At 41.1% G+C, this 17,852-nt stretch overlaps 1 protein-coding gene across 2 annotated transcripts in view; it reads right to left on the minus strand.

The window, feature by feature from the left end:
• Positions 1–17,852, minus strand: part of LOC128654357 (ATP-dependent 6-phosphofructokinase, muscle type) — a 232,063-nt gene that overhangs the window by 100,426 nt on the left and 113,785 nt on the right. For both annotated transcript variants that reach the window (XM_053708238.1, XM_053708239.1), the window contains 5 exons: positions 10,704–10,748; positions 5,335–5,443; positions 4,029–4,124; positions 3,634–3,726; positions 3,235–3,360 (listed from right to left, as the gene is read on the minus strand). In XM_053708238.1, the coding sequence (XP_053564213.1) occupies positions 3,235–3,360; positions 3,634–3,726; positions 4,029–4,124; positions 5,335–5,443; positions 10,704–10,748 (469 nt within the window). The remainder of the gene's footprint in view (positions 1–3,234; positions 3,361–3,633; positions 3,727–4,028; positions 4,125–5,334; positions 5,444–10,703; positions 10,749–17,852) is intronic.

Genomic DNA, 17,852 nt, shown 5'->3' on the forward strand with positions numbered 1-17,852 from the left:
AACTTGTCCATTTTACATAATTTCTCTGGAATGACCAAATTCTCACAATCATCCAGAGTAGATAACACCTCCTTAAGCAGGGCGCGGAGATGTTCCAATTTCAATTTGAATGTAATCACATCAGGTTCAGCTTGTTGAGAAATTTTCCCTGAATCTGAAATTTCTCCCTCAGACAAAACCTCCCTGGCCCCCTCAGACTGGTGTAGGGGCACTTCAGAACCAATATCATCAGCGTCCTCATGCTCTTCAGTATTTTCTAAAACAGAGCAGTCGCGCTTTCGCTGATAAGTGGGCATTTTGGCTAAAATGTTTTTGATAGAATTATCCATTACAGCCGTTAATTGTTGCATAGTAAGGAGTATTGGCGCACTAGATGTACTAGGGGCCTCCTGTGTGGGCAAGACTGGTGTAGACGAAGGAGGGGATGATGCAGTACCATGCTTACTCCCCTCACTTGAGGAATCATCTTGGGCATCATTTTCTCTAAATTTTGTGTCACATAAATCACATCTATTTAAATGAGAAGGAACCTTGGCTTCCCCACATACAGAACACAGTCTATCTGGTAGTTCAGACATGTTAAACAGGCATAAACTTGATAACAAAGTACAAAAAACGTTTTAAAATAAAACCGTTACTGTCACTTTAAATTTTAAACTGAACACACTTTATTACTGCAAATGTGAAAAAGTATGAAGGAATTGTTCAAAATTCACCAAAATTTCACCACAGTGTCTTAAAGCCTTAAAAGTATTGCACACCAAATTTGAAAGCTTTAACTCTTAAAATAACGGAACCGGAGCCGTTTTTATATTTAACCCCTTTACAGTCCCTGGTATCTGCTTTGCTGAGACCCAACCAAGCCCAAAGGGGAATACGATACCAAATGACGCCTTCAGAAAGTCTTTTCTATGTATCAGAGCTCCTCACACATGCATCTGCATGTCATGCTTCCCAAAAACAAGTGCGCAATAGAGGCGCGAAAATGAGGCTCTGCCTATGATTAGGGAAAGCCCCTAGAGAATAAGGTGTCCAATACAGTGCCTGCCGGTTATTTTACATAATTCCCAAGAATAAAATAATTCCTCAAAGCTATGAAGTATTAAAATATGCTTATATATCAATCGTTTTAGCCCAGAAAATGTCTACAGTCTTAAAAGCCCTTGTGAAGCCCTTTTTTTCTTATGTAATAAAAATGGCTTACCGGATCCCATAGGGAAAATGACAGCTTCCAGCATTACATCGTCTTGTTAGAAATGTGTCATACCTCAAGCAGCAAAAGTCTGCTCACTGTTTCCCCCAACTGAAGTTAATTCCTCTCAACAGTCCTGTGTGGAAACAGCCATCGATTTTAGTAACGGTTGCTAAAATCATTTCCCTCTTACAAACAGAAATCTTCATCACCTTTCTGTTTCAGAGTAAATAGTACATACCAGCACTATTTTAAAATAACAAACTCTTGATTGAATAATAAAAACTACAGTTAAACACCAAAAAACTCTAAGCCATCTCCGTGGAGATGTTGCCTGTACAACGGCAAAGAGAATGACTGGGGAAGGCGGAGCCTAGGAGGGATCATGTGACCAGCTTTGCTGGGCTCTTTGCCATTTCCTGTTGGGGAAGAGAATATCCCACAAGTAAGGATGACGCCGTGGACCGGACACACCTATGTTGGAGAAACAGAGGATAATTATAGCGTCAGGTTTTCCTTACAATTACAAGGTAAAGTTATGTTTTGAAAATGAACTTTTCAATACATATTATATATCTGTTATTGATTATCTTGATGTTGACGAAAACAGATTTGTCAAGGCTTAAAGGACTAAACAAATACAGTAGAATTGCATAATTAATAGCACTTAACGAAAATTTTAAACGAGCAGTTGATTTGTTTCTAAACCAGTTTCAAAATTAACTTACATTTGCCGGCCCCCTGTATCATGTGACAACCATCAGCCATTAACAGACACTTACACATTGTGAACTCTTGCACATGCTCAGCAGTATCTGGTGCCTCAGAAAGTGTAGATATAAAAATACTGTGCACAAATTGATAATGGAAGTAATTTGGAAAGTCTCTTAAAACTACATGGTCTATCTGAATCATGAAAGTTTAATTTTGACCTTAGTGTCCCTTTAATATAAAACATAAAAAGGCTAGAATTAGTTTAAGGAACCATTTTTAGGAAGGATGATAGGAATTGGCCAGTATAAAGATGTATAACTGGTCTGGTTTACACCATTTTGCTTTTTAATGGTTTCTGGGAAAACACAAATTTACAATTTGGGGTTGAATTCATGTGGTTTTATCCCTATGGATTTTAGCATTTCTACCACATGACTTCATAGGCAGTTTACTTATAGAGGTGTAACTTCATCCTCTATATAAAGATGTTATTTATGTTTGGAAATCAGCAGAAACATTTAAATAGGGTTTATAAAAGTCATTTATATTCACACATAATTGATAATCTTATTTTTGTAAATCAGAGTGAGACATATAGGACATTCAGACTTAATGCTTACAGATGCCCTAAGGTATGACAGCTTTGGAAGCAGGTAGAATTTGGGGTTTCAAAAACTGCTTGGAACCCCTATAATTTTAAGGGAGCTACAGATTAATTTTCTACATTGGGACAAATATCTTTTGCAGTTTTCTTTCACTTTGATTATGGTTATTTTAATGTGAAGAAAGTGTATATGAAAAAAAATTGTATGAATAGTGAAACTCCATCTGTAGCCCATTTAATTAGTATTTGTTGAGCAATATGATACATGAGTAGATGTAGTTCATAGATTCTTTTTATGAATAAATGTGAGTGGTGTCTACAATCAAGGTACATCTGAGCAGACAATAAGTGGGAACGTGGAAGGTGAAGAGAGTTACTTTCTATGCTCACACCTTCAGCAGGAATAATGTAAGACTGCTATATTTACAGTCATTTGACTGTGTACATGTTTTTATAAAATAATTTATATTATTATCGGTCTATAACTCATTGTACTATAGTGAGGGTGATTACATTTTATATGTAAAGGTTTTGTCTAAGAGTTGTCTGTACTCTCTTTCCTTTAATAAAGGTAAAAAACAAATAAATACAGCTACTTTAATGTTATGTTTCCGCTTTGCAGAAATGTGAACTTTTTTAATATAAAAAATACTGCAAAACAACAATAAAAGTGTTTTTATTAATGTCACATATGTTAACATACTAACTTGTAGAATATACCTACCACTTGAACACATTCCATAAGCGGAAGCCGTATTGCTTGGTTACCAGACAAGCTGACCACACAAGCTGGTGTGTCAGGTGTTCCCTCCAGCAAGGCCATCACTGCTTCAACACCCATTCTGCTTCCCTTTAAAAAAGTAACAAACAAAATACTTGTTTTTTCTAATACTTTAATTATAAACATTATCAGATTAACTCTGATGGCATTTAGCTGCTTGGTGTATCTAGCCCACCCTCATTACAACTACCCAAGGCTAAGCACTTCTCTTTAACTTTCTGTATAATACTATAATTCTCCAGCTAAAATGAGAAGGCGTTTGAGGATTAGTTACTTCAAGAATAATTAATTAAACTAATCAGTTTTATATTTAATGCAATTAAATTACAAATAAATTGTTACCAAAATTCTGTCAAAGGCTGAAGGTGTTCCACCACGTTGCACATGGCCAAGAACTGTGACTCTGGTGTCATATCCAAGGCGCTTTACAACCAGCTGTTAAAATAATTCAAATGACATAAAGCATTACTATTCAGCATGTAGGGTGTAATGCCCTCTAATACTTCTGCCTCTATTTTCTTGCTTTTATTATACCCCTCTATAGATCTCCAAAATATGTCTCCCCATTACAAATAATAATAATAATCAGAGCAATAATCACGTACAACATAGATGCCATAGTATTACAATTAGTATATTTTCCATTTACATTTTCTCAACCAAGATACACTGTTTGCTTTTATTTTATAGCAAAATGTTATTTTTTTTTTAACCACAAACTGTACCTGCCCACTTACATTTTTTATATCTTCTGATGTGATAGGTTTGCCGTTTATATCAATGGCTCCTTCAGCCACAATAATAATATTTAGTCTTGATCCACGTCCTCTTGTCTGAAAATAAGAATGTCATTAGTATTTTCACCACTAGGGGGAGCTATTAGACTTTGTTAGATATTATCACCCAGATATTAAGAATATATGGTATATCCTTGCCTGACAGTTCTAAAGAATACATGAAATATTATGTCTGCTACTTTAAATCCTAAATCACAAATAAAGGGATTGTGTTGTTTTCACACTCACAATAACTGTAATATTTTGTGAATGTTACTAGTCCTGTTTCTTAACCCTCCATCCCCTGCTTTAATTTAACCCCTAAAACGAAATTAAACACATAGTTAAAGGCAGTACTGGAGCAGCAATGGGACCTAGCTCAGCACATCTAATGACTCAATGACAAGAGACATATATGTGCAGCCATCCATCACCAACGAGCTCCCAGTATTGTATTGTTGCTCCTGAGCCTACCTGGCTATACTTTTCAATAAAGGATTCCAAAAGAACAAAGCAAAACTTGCTAAGATACTTTAAAATCCCTTTAACAGGGCCATGTGCCCTTTTTCATCTATTTTATACATAGAGCCTGATAATCTAAAGCTCTCTGGTCTAGTGACATTATCTAACATGTTTTGCCAGTATTACAAGGTCCCTCAATGTTAGAAATGCAAATTGTAACTTAAGATCTGTTTAGCTTCTATGTGGGATCCTGGGTACGAAGGGGAAACACCTACATTACAATAGAATGCTCAAAATAACCCCCCAAAGGTTTTGTCTTTATACTTTGTCAACCGCTTTCAATTTGAATAAGTTCTATACATCAACAGTAATAACAGAGACTATTCTTGTATAATACGATATATATATATACACAGTAATATATGATATAATATACAATATCATGTATAATATTAGACATGTGCATTTGAGTTATTCGGCAGCGGTGAAAATGGTGTCTGCCAGCGGCATTCGGCTCTTTTTGGAGCAATTTTTTTCTTGTGAAAGTGGATTTGCACAGATCTTTGTGTGTTGCACTTTTACAAGAAGAAATCAAGCTCTGTAAAGAGATGAGTGCCGCAGGCGGCCACCATGTTTGCCATTTGTTTGCTGCCGGATAACCCACATGCATATGCCTAGTCTTTAGGTTAACTAGCATACATTTTTGCTTGAGTGGTTCTTCACTGATAGCAGAATATCCGTAGATATTTAACGCATTGTCAATGGTAAATAAATCATATAAGAACATAAACACAATAAAAGTTACCTCCCTTAGTCTTCTGCAAAGATGTTCTTCCCAGTCCTCTTCAGGGGGAGATTCTGGAACAAAAACCCAATCTGCTCCACATGCAAGGGCTGTCACTAATGCCAGGTACCTTTAAAAGCATAATGTGAAAAAAACAGCATAGCTTGGATAAAGATTCAGTCTCATTTAGTATTAGATCAACACAGCAGACTTTATGCAAACTTTATTTTCAAAATCTTGTCATTCAAGGTTTTCTGTAGTTATTCAAAATGTCTTTATTGTAAATTCTTACATCAGTAAATTTAAAATGAATGTGTATTCTGAAAAATATATACATGCAAATAATAAATTATTATTAATGAGGGTGATATAGCTCAATACATTGTGTTTTGTAATTCTGATTAACAGCAGCCAACAGATCAGGTTAATTGCTTGAGCAAAAGTTAAGTCAATATGATGCTCTTAGCCAGTCTTTAAAGGGATACAAAACCCATTTTTTTTCTTTCATGATTCAGATAGAGCATGTAGTTTTAAGCAACTTTCTAATTTACTCCTATTATCAATTTTTCTTTGTTCTGTTGGTATATTTATTTGAAAAAGAAGGCATCTAAGCTAAGGAGCTAGCACATTTTTGTTTCAGAACCCCGGGCAGCATTTATCCACCAATTAGCAAGGACAACCCAGGTTGTGAACCAAAAATGGTCCAGCTTCTAAACTTACATTCTTGCTTTTCAAATAAAGATAGAAAGAGAATGAAGAAAAATTGATAATAGTAGTAAAGTAGAAAGTTGCTTAAAATTGCATGCTCTATCTGAATCAAATATACAATTTGGGTTCAATGTCCCTTTAAGTTGCTCTAAATCTATCAATTTTACCTAAAAAAAGAGGACATGACTACATCTTAAGGATATCTTTTACTCAACACATTTCATGCATTTCTGTGATAATAAACATGTAACCAAATTAAAAATGCTTTGATTTGTAACAGCCAATAATTAAACAACAATTAAAGGGACAGTAAAGTTAAAATGAAACTTTCATGATACAGCTAGAGCATGCAATTTTGAACAACTTTCAATTGACTTCTATTATCTAATTTGATTTGTTCTCTTGGTATCCTTTGTTGAAAATCCTACCTAGGTAAACTCAGGAGCAGCAATGCACTACTGCGAGCAGGGCCGGCCTTTGGGCAAGGCGGATCTGGCGACCGCCTCGGTCCCCGCACTCAGGGGGGGCCCGCAAAGCCTGGTAATCCCCCAAAAAATTTTTTTACATTTTTTTTAAAATATATTTTTTTCGCGCCTTTTTGTTTTTTGGCGCAAAAAAAATAAATTGACACACACAGTAACTGGGCACTGGACACGCCAGGTGACAGCAGCATCTGAATGATTGGAGGATATAACTTTTATTCTCCAATCATTCAGTTGCTGTCACTGAGGACTCGAGGAAGAGGCGGAGCATGGCACCGGAGGGAGGAGGCGGAACATAGCTGCATGTCACGCTCATTACTTCTGCGCTCTGCTTCTTGTTGTTTCCTTCCTCCCCTGCGCTCTCTTGGTTCTCTTCCCGGAGAATGAGCTCTTCCTCCCTGGGCACTGTGATACTCTCCCCGGCAGCAGGACGCAGGAGGGCGGCAATGCGGCATGAAGGTGAAGCAGAGCGGTGTACAGGTCAGGTGGGGGCCGCCGGTAGTATAGAAGAACAAGTTACTGCTCAGAAAACCACATATCACCCTGGATGATGTGTTGGGGTTGCTTGCAGAAGATCACAGCCGGTTAGTCACAGTGTAGTTTCCTATTCCTCCAGGAACTAGATGACTGATTTATTTTTTAAGCTTTGACCAGCTAGCACCCAAGCTAATATGTTTGCTTATATATATTCATTTAATTTGTGCAATATTGTGCTATGTATACACGTTTACCTGTTGACATAGAAGGAACACCAGAACTTGCCTAACCTGTTTTAAAAATGCTGTGCCATTTTCTAGGTTGCTAATTACTATATACACTGCCATTCAGTAGACTGTTTCTTTAAGGCTTACTAGGCTTGTTTTTTGTGTCTATAAATAAAATCCATCCATCAGATTTAAAATTTATTTTCTCCTATATGTAGGTTTGTATGCAAATTCTGGTTACTTGTAAGAAGGCCCAGTGTTATCTTTGAAAGTGTAGTGGACCCAATTGGAATGTTTTATTTATATCTATCTTTATCTATCTCACCTGCTGGATATTTACAAATACAGGGTGGAATAATTTTATTGTTGGGGGGGCTGGGGAAATCATTTTATTGCTGGGGGCATCATTTTTGTTGGGGGCATCATTTTATTGCAGGGGGAGATGGGACATAATTTTATTGCTGGGGCATCATTTTTTGCAGGGGGGCCTGGGGCATATTTGTATTGCTGGGTGCATAATTTATTGCTGGGGGCATCATGTTATTGCTGGGTGCATCATTTATTTTGCAGGGGAGCTGGGGCATAATTTTATTGCTGGGGCATCATTTTTTTGCAGAGGGGCTGGGAGCATCATTTTCTTGCAGTTGGACTTGGCATTATTTTATTGCAGGGGGGTTTCATTTTATTGCTGGGGCTTCATTTTATTGCAGGGGGACTGGGCATCATTTTATGACTAGGGGCATCATTGCAGTGGGGCTGGGGTAATCATTTATTGCAGGGGGGCTGGGGGCATCATTTTATTGCAGGGGCATCATCTTATTGCAGTGGGGCTGGGGGCATCATCTTATTGCAATGGGGCTGGGGGCATCATTTTATTGCAGTGGGGCTGGGGGAATCATTTTATTGCAGTGGGGCTGGGGGCATCATTTTATTGCAGGGGGGCTGGGCATTATTTTATTGCTGGGGGCATCATTTTATTGCTGGGGGACTGGGCATCATTTTATTGCAGGGGGCATCATTTTATTGCAGTGGGGCTGGGGGCATCATTTTTTTGCAGGAGAGCTGGGGCATCATTTTTTGGCAGGGGTGCTGGGGGCATCATTTTATTGCAGGGGGGCTGGGCATTATTTTATTGCAGGGGGGCTGGATTTTATTGCTGGGGGCATCATTTTATTGCAGGGGGACTGGGCATCATTGCAGTGGGGCTGGGGGCATCATTTTATTGCAGGGGGGCTGGGGGCTTCATTTTATTGCTGGGGCATCATTACAGTGGGACTGGGGGCATCATTTTATTGCAGGGGGGCTGGGGGCTTCATTTTATTGCTGGGTGCATCATTTATTGCAGGGGTGCTGGGGGCATCATTTTATTGCTGGGGGCATCATTTTTTTGCAGGGGGCTGGGGGGATATTTTTATTGCAGGGGGCATCATTTTATTGCAGGGGGACTGGGCTTCATTTTATTGCAGGGGGCTTCATTTTATTGCTGGGGGCATCATTTTATTGCAGTGGGGGTGGGGCATCATTTTATTGCAGGGGGACTGGGCATAATTCTTTTGCAAGGGGTTTAATTGCATTGCTGGGGGCATCATTTATTGCTGGGGGCATCCTACTTTTGTTGGGGGCATTATTTAATTGCAGGGGAGATGGGGCTTCATTTTTGTGCTGGCGCTTCATTTTATTGCAGGGGGGTCTGGGGGCTTCATTTTATTGCTGGGGGCACCATTTATTTTATTTATTGTGTGAGCCGTGTGTGTGGGCCATGTGTGTGGGCTGTGTGTGTGTGTGTGTGTGTGTGGGCTGTGTGTGTGTGTGGGCTGTGTGTGTGTGTGTGGCTGTGTGTGTGGGCTGTGTGTGTGGGCTGTGTGGGCTGTGTGTGTGTGGGCTGTGTGTGTGTGGGCTGTGTGTGTGTGTGTGTGGGCTGTGTGTGTGTGTGTGTGTGTGTGTGTGGGCTGTGTGTGTGGGGGTGGGGCATTATTTTATTGCAGGGGGACTGGGCATAATTCTTTTGCAGGGGGTTTAATTGTATTGCTGGGGGCATCATTTATTGCTGGGGGCATCATACTTTTGTTGGGGCATTATTTAATTGCAGGGGAGATGGGGCTTCATTTTTTTGCAGGGGGGTCTGGGGGCTTCATTTTATTGCTGGGGGCACCATTTATTTTATTTATTTATTGTGTGTGTGGGCTGTGTGTGTGGGCTGTGTGCGTGTGTGTGAGCTGTGTGCATGTGTGTGGGCTGCGTGTGTGTGTGTGGGCTGTGTGTGTGTGTGGGCTGTGTGTGTGTGTGGGCTGTGTGTGTGTGTGGGCTGTGTGTGTGTGTGTTTGTGTGTGGGCTGTGTGTGTGTGGGCTGTGTGTGTGTGGGCTGTGTGTGTGTGTGGGGGGGCTGTGTGTGTGGGGGCTGTGTGTGTGGGGGGGGGCTGTGTGTGTTTGTGGGCTGTGTGTGGGGTGTGTGTGTGGGCTGTGTGTGTGTGGGCTGTGTGTGTGTGGGCTGTGTGTGCGTGTTTGTGGGCAGTGTACACCTGTGTTCCTGTGTGTGTGAGGGCTGTGTTCCTGTGTGTGTGAGGGCTGTGTTCCTGTGTGTGTGAGGGCTGTGTTCCTGTGTGTGTGTGAGGGCTGTGTACACCTGTGTTGCTGTTTGCGTGTGGGGGCTGTGTATACCTGTGTTGCTGTGTGTGTGTGTGGGGGCTGTGTACACCTGTGTTTGCTGTGTATGTGTCTGAGTGTGTGGATGTATGTGTATATAAATATCTCTCTGTGTATTATATCTGTGTGTTTGTGTGGTACAGTGCATTGCCCCATTTCTTTTAAGTATTTTTTGTTCTGGGTAGAGGCCCTGGGCTGTCTGTCTGCCTAGGGACCTGCACTTGCTAGGGCCGGTCCTGGCATCTCTAATGTTCTTGTTATCATAAGAAAACACATAAAAATAAGGCCCAGTTCAACTCAAATGTTCCTAATTGTCAGCATAATTCTTCATTATATACATAAACAGTTGTTCCAATAGTACAAATTGTATATTGCAATATATACAATGTTGTAGTGCTCCACATTAGTGGATTTATGTTATTTATATATATATAATGTTGTGCATTACCTTAAATGATTTTTTTTTTCCATTATAAAAGCTGTGGGGCGGGGTTGGGGCGAGAGACTGGGCGGGGTTGGGGCGGAGACTGGGCGGGGTTGGGACGGAGAGAAAGGGGGCCCCATTTTGTCATCCTGCCTTGGGCCCTGCAATGGCTAAGGCCGCCCCTGACTATGAGCTAGCTGCTGATTGGTGGCACCACATTTATGCCTCTTGTCATTGGCTCACCAGATGTGTTTAGCTACCTCCTAGTAGTGCATTGCTTCTCTTTTAACAATGAACAACCAAGAGAATGAAGCTAATATTATAATAGAAGTAAAAGAGAAAGTTGTTTAAAATGACATTTTGTCTAAATCTTGAAAGTTAATTTTGACTTGACTGTCCCTTTAAATACATTTCAATCAAACAACTCACCCACAGTGTCGACCCATCACTTCTAAAACAAAGGTCCTCTGGTGACTGAAAATAAACAAGATATACATGTGAAGTATAAATCAGCACGCACATCATTTAATAAATAATGGCTACTGTAGTTACTTGCATTTCATTCTGTAAAACTGTCTGTTTCCCTTTAAAAGGAGAGAAAGGTCAAAGTTGAAATGTATATGGGAGCATTTTAGTTTCAAATAGTAAAAAAGTTATTACTGTTTTTTAGTGTTCGTGCACCAGTATTCAAGCTCAGAGAGCTGGAGGTTGTGTGTATTGTGTCTGTCACTGATGATTCTCTGAGACGGTGTGCTGTTTGAATACTCGTGCACAGGCCCTCAGAGCATATGTGCGTATACCTCTGAAAACCAGTGACAACTTATACTAGAAGAATTTTTGAAAATTTTCTGAAAAATGCTTCTATTTAAAATTGAAATGCACATATGAACATTTCAAAGTTGACCTTTCTATCCCTTTAATACAATACGATCTTCCCTAACTGCATTTTATTCACTTAGTGGACTTCTGACCCCTACGTTTACCCGCATAGATGACAAACAAAGATGAAAATTGTCTGAATTCCTTAGTAGCCTGAAGGTAGAATTTCAAGGCACAAACCACATCTAGATTGTGAAGCAGAATCTCCTTCACCAAAGAAGGATTGGGACACAAGGAAGGAACAACAATCTCTTGATTAATGTTGCAATCTGACACTACCTTAGGAAGGAAACCTAACTTAGTACGTAAAACCGCCTTATTAGCATGAAAAACAAGGTAAGGGGGGTCACATTGCAAGGCAGAAATCTCTGAGACTCTGTGAGCAGAGAAAATAGCCAATAGAAACAAAACCTTCCAAGATAACAGTTTAATGTCAACATTATGCATGGGCTCAAATGGAGCCTGCTGCAACACATGAAGAACAAGATTGAGACTCCATGGCGGAGCCAACCTTCTAAACAACTTTAACCTTATGCCAAGAAAAACAATGCTCCTCACACCAGTGCAGGTAAGTCTGCTACACCTTATGGTAGATGTGTCAAATAACTGGCTTACAAGCTTGAATCAAAGTGTCGATGACACTCTCAGAAAAACCTCTCCTGGCTAAGACTAAGCGTTCAATCACAACGCAGTCACCCTCAGAGAATCTAGATTTTGATGAAGGAAAGGACCCTGTATCAGCAGGTCCCTGAGACAAAGTAACCTCCATGGAGATGAGGACATCCCCATCAGATCTGCAAACCAAGTCCTTCGCGGCCAGGATAAAGCAATTAGAATCACTGATGCTTGCTCTTGTTTGATGCGGGCCACCACACGAGGGAGAAGAGGTAATGGTGGAAAGAGATATACGAGTCTGAACATTCATGGAACCGCTACGGCATCTGTTAGAAACGCTTGAGGATCCCTCGTTCTCTACCTGTACTTGGGTAGTTTGACATTGAGACGGGAGGCCATGAGGTCTATCTCCGGCATCCCCCATCTGCTGCATTACTCTGCAAAGACCTCAGGGTGGAGAGACCATTCCCCCGGATGAAAGGATTACCTGTTGAGGAAGTCTGCTTCTAGTTGTCCACACCCGGGAATGTGGATCGCTGATAGTGAACAGTAATGGGCTTCCGCCCATTCTAGGATTTGAGATACTTCTCTCATAGCTAAGGAACTTCTCATTCCTCCCTGAAGGTTGATGTAGGCTACCAAAGTTATATTTTCTGTTTGGAATCTGATAAACTGGGACGAACCCAGGAGGGGCAAGCCTTCAGAGCATTAAAGATTGCCCGGAGTTCCAAAATAATGATGGGAAGAGTGGACTCCTCCTAAGTCCACAGCCCCTGTGCCTTCCTTGCACCCCAAATGGCTAAAAGGATGTTTTGGAGTCTTTTGTGCAAAAAAAAATGCTTAAACCAATTTCGATAAGTATAAATGATATATAAATAATATGTAAATATATATATATATATATATATATATATATATATGTGGAAATTCCTAATTTTGCAGATAATGTGAGTGATAGAATTATCTAATCTGTTTCACCTTGCTGGATGGTGTATAGAATCCCTATTTATGGGATTAGTAACTTATGTGATTAGTATGAGATCCAACAAATTTTCTTAGATGTTGGTAATCTATCCAGTCAGGTAGTCTTATGTAATATATAAGCAAGAGGAGAATCAAATTTTCTAGGGTATAGTATAAAAGCATTTATTTATTACATCAACTAGTCATAATGAAATGGATACCAAATTCATATAAAATCTAAAATAAGAAATCTAAAATAAGGAATATGAAATTGATATTGACATAAAAAATATTCAATTGATTTTACAATGAGAGAAAAAACTTATACAATTGATTTTTCAATGAGAGGAAAAAAATTGCAGTCGGTCAACTGTTTAAAAATGTTTAGTTGATAGAAAAAACTCTTCAATTAAAAGCCTCTGGTTGAGTATAGAAAGTTCATCAGTATAATTCCTGCTTAAAAAATATATATATATAAAGTCTTTAACTTGCCTGAAAAAAGAGTTGTAGAATAATTAATTAGTTGTAGAATAACATAATTTATGCTTACCTGATAAATTTATTTCTCTTGTAGTGTGTTCAGTCCACGGGTCATCCATTACTTATGGGATATATTCTCCTTCCCAACAGGAAGTTGCAAGAGGATCACCCAAGCAGAGCTGCTATATAGCTCCTCCCCTCACATGTCATATCCAGTCATTCGACCGAAACAAGACGAGAAAGGAGAAACTATAGGGTGCAGTGGTGACTGGAGTTATAATTTAAAATTTAGAACCTGCCTCAAAAAAGACAGGGCGGGCCGTGGACTGAACACACTACAAGAGAAGTAAATTTATCAGGTAAGCATAAATTATGTTTTCTCTTGTTAAGTGTGTTCAGTCCACGGGTCATCCATTACTTATGGGATACCAATACCAAAGCTAAAGTACACGGATGATGGGAGGGACAAGGCAGGAACATTAAACAGAAGGAACCACTGCCTGTAGAACCTTTCTCCCAAAAACAGCCTCCGAAGAAGCAAAAGTGTCAAATTTGTAAAATTTGGAAAAAGTATGAAGTGAAGACCAAGTTGCAGCCTTGCAAATCTGTTCAACAGAGGCCTCATTCTTAAAGGCCCAGGTGGAAGCCACAGCTCTAGTGGAATGAGCTGTAATTTTTTCAGGAGGCTGCTGTCCAGCAGTCTCATAGGCTAAGCGTATTATGCTACGAAGCCAAAAAGAGAGAGAGGTAGCCGAAGCCTTTTGACCTCTCCTCTGTCCAGAGTAAACGACAAGCAGAGAAGAAGTTTGTCGAAAATCTTTAGTTGCTTGTAAGTAGAACTTCAGGGCACGGACTACGTCTAGATTATGCAAAAGACGTTCCTTCTTTGAAGAAGGATTAGGACATAATGATGGAACAACAATCTCTTGATTGATATTCCTGTTAGAAACAACCTTAGGTAAAAACCCAGGTTTAGTACGCAGGACTACCTTGTCTGAATGAAAGATCAGATAAGGAGAATCACAATGTAAGGCAGATAACTCAGAGACTCTTCGAGCCGAGGAAATAGCCATCAAAAACAGAACTTTCCAAGATAAAAGCTTAATATCAATGGAATGAAGGGGTTCAAACGGAACACCCTGAAGAACTTTAAGAACCAAGTTTAAACTCCACGGAGGAGCAACAGTCTTAAACACAGGCTTAATCCTCGCCAAAGCCTGACAAAAAGCCTGGACATCTTTATTCTCTGCCAGACGCTTGTGTAAAAGAATAGACAGAGCAGAAATCTGTCCCTTTAGCGAACTAGCGAATAAACCCTTTTCTAAACCCTCTTGTAGAAAAGACAATATCCTAGGAATCTTAACCTTACTCCATGAGTAACTCTTGGATTCACACCAATATAAATATTTACGCCATATCTTATGGTAAATTTTTCTGGTCACAGGTTTCCGAGCCTGTATTAATGTATCAATAACCGACTCCAAGAAACCACGCTTCGATAGAATCAAGCGTTCAATCTCCATGCAGTCAGCCTCAGAGAAATTAGGTTTGGATGGTTGAAAGGACCCTGAATTAGAAGGTCCTGCCTCAGAGGCAGAGACCATGGTGGACAGGACGACATGTCCACCAGGTCTGCATACCAGGTCCTGCGTGGCCACGCAGGCGCTATCAGAATCACTGATGCTCTCTCCTGTTTGATCTTGGCAATCAGTCGAGGCAGTAACGGAAAAGGTGGAAACACATAAGCCATGTTGAAAACCCAAGGGGCTGCTAGTGCATCTATCAGCACCGCTCCCGGGTCCCTGGACCTGGATCCGTAGCACGGAAGCATGGCGTTCTGGCGAGATGCCATGAGATCCAGTTCCGGTTTGCCCCAACGAAGAATCAGCTGAGCAAATATCTCTGGATGAAGTTCCCACTCCCCCGGATGAAAAGTCTGGCGACTTAGAAAGTCCGCCTCCCAGTTCTCCACGCCTGGGATGTAGATCGCTGACAGGTGGCAAGAGTGAGACTCTGCCCAGCAAATTATCTTTGAGACTTCTAACATCGCTAGGGAACTCCTGGTTCCTCCTTGATGATTGATGTAAGCTACAGTCGTGATGTTGTCCGACTGAAACCTGATGAACCTCAGTGTTGCTAACTGAGGCCAAGCTAGGAGAGCATTGAATATTGCTCTTAATTCCAGAATGTTTATTGGAAGGAGTTTCTCCTCCTGAGTCCACGATCCCTGAGCCTTTAGGGAGTTCCAGACTGCGCCCCAGCCTAGTAGGCTGGCATCTGTTGTTACAATCGTCCAATCTGGTCTGCGAAAGGTCATTCCTTTGGACAGATGAACCCGAGACAACCACCAGAGAAGAGAATCCCTGGTCTCCTGGTCCAGATACAGTAAAGGGGACTTTACTTCCATGCACTGAGCTACTGATGGGCTTGGAATGGAATGAAGGACACGGCAAGCATTTAGAATTTTTGATAACCTGGACTCCGTCAGATAAATCTTCATCTCTACAGAATCTATAAGAGTCCCTAGGAAAGGAACCCTTGTGAGTGGAAACAGAGAACTCTTTTCCATGTTCACTTTCCACCCATGCGACCTCAGAAATGCTAGAACTATCTCTGTATGAGACTTTGCATTTTGAAAACTTGACGCTTGTATCAGAATGTCGTCTAGGTACGGAGCCACCGCTATGCCTCGCGATCTTAGTACCGCCAGAAGCGAACCCAGAACCTTTGTAAAAATTCTCGGAGCCGTAGCTAACCCGAAGGGAAGAGCTACAAACTGGTAATGCCTGTCTAGAAAGGCAAACCTTAGGTACCGATAATGATCTTTGTGAATCGGTATGTGAAGGTAGGCATCCTTTAAGTCCACTGTGGTCATATACTGACCCTCTTGGATCATGGGTAGGATGGTCCGAATGGTTTCCATCTTGAACGATGGAACCCTTAGGAATTTGTTTAAGATTTTTAAGTCTAAGATTGGTCTGAAGGTTCCCTCTTTTTTGGGAACCACAAACAGATTTGAGTAAAAACCTTGCCCTTGTTCCGTTCGCGGAACTGGGTGGATCACTCCCATCACTAAGAGGTCTTGTACACATTGTAGAAATGCCTCTTTCTTTACTAGGTTTGTTGATAACCTTGACAGATGAAACCTCCCTTGTGGAGGAGAAGTTTTGAAATCCAGAAGGTATCCCTGAGATATAATCTCCAACGTCCAGGGATCCTGTACATCTCTTGCCCAAGCCTGGGCGAAGAGAGAAAGTCTGCCCCCCACTAGTCTCCGGAAAGGGGGCCCTGTCTTCATGCTGTCTTAGGGGTGGAAGTAGGATTTCTGGCCTGCTTGCCCTTGTTCCATGACTGGTTGCCTTTCCAACCCTGTCTGTAACGAGCAGTAGTTCCTTCCTGTTTTGGAGTGGAGGAAGTTGATGCTGCTCCTGCCTTGAAATTACGAAAGGCACGAAAATTAGACTGTTTGGCCTTTGATTTGGCCCTGTCCTGAGGAAGGGTGTGGCCCTTACCTCCAGTAATGTCAGCAATAATTTCCTTCAAGCCGGGCCCGAATAAGGTCTGCCCTTTGAAAGGAATATTCAGTAGTTTAGATTTAGAAGTTACATCTGCTGACCAGGATTTAAGCCAAAGCGCTCTGCGCGCCTGTATGGCGAATCCGGAATTCTTAGCCGTAAGTTTGGTTAAATGCACTACGGCATCTGAAACAAACGCATTAGCTAGCTTAAGCGTTCTAAGCTTGCTCAAAGTCTCATCCAATGGTGCTGTGCGAATCGCCTCTTCCAGAGACTCAAACCAGAATGCCGCTGCAGCAGTGACAGGCGCAATGCATGCAAGAGGCTGTAATATAAAACCTTGTTGAATAAACATTTTCTTAAGGTAACCCTCTAATTTTTTATCCATTGGATCTGAGAAAGCACAGCTATCCTCCACCGGGATAGTGGTACGCTTGGCTAAAGTAGAAACTGCTCCCTCCACCTTAGGGACCGTCTGCCATAAGTCTCGTGTGGCGGCGTTTATAGGGAACATTTTTCTAAATATCGGAGGAGGGGAAAAGGGCACACCAGGTCTATCCCACTCCTTGCTAATAATCTCTGTAAGCCTTTTTGGTATAGGAAAAACGTCAGTACACACCGGTACCGCATAGTATTTATCCAGCCTACATAATTTCTCTGGGATTGCCACCGTGTCACAATCATTCAGAGCCGCTAACACCTCCCCTAGCAACACGCGGAGGTTCTCAAGCTTAAATTTAAAATTTGAAATTTCTGAATCCGGTCTCCCCGAATCAGAACCGTCACCCACAGAATGAAGCTCTCCGTCCCCATGTTCTGCAAATTGTGACGCAGTATCAGACATGGCTCTAGTGTCATCGGCGCGCTCTGTCCTTAACCCAGAGCTGTCGCGCTTGCCTCTTAACTCGGGCAGATTAGATAATACTTCTTTCATAACATTAGCCATATCATGTAAAGTGATTTGTAAGGGCCTTGATGTACTTGGCGCCACAATCTCACGCACCTCCCGAGCGGGAGACGAAGGTACTGACACGTGAGGAGAGTTAGACGGCATAACTTCCCCCTCGTTGTCTGGTGATAATTTCTTTATCGGTAAAGATTGATTTATATAATAATATCAATACAG

The sequence above is a fragment of the Bombina bombina genome, chromosome 3 (genome assembly GCF_027579735.1).
Source record: "Bombina bombina isolate aBomBom1 chromosome 3, aBomBom1.pri, whole genome shotgun sequence".
Classification (NCBI taxonomy): Eukaryota; Metazoa; Chordata; class Amphibia; order Anura; family Bombinatoridae; genus Bombina; species Bombina bombina.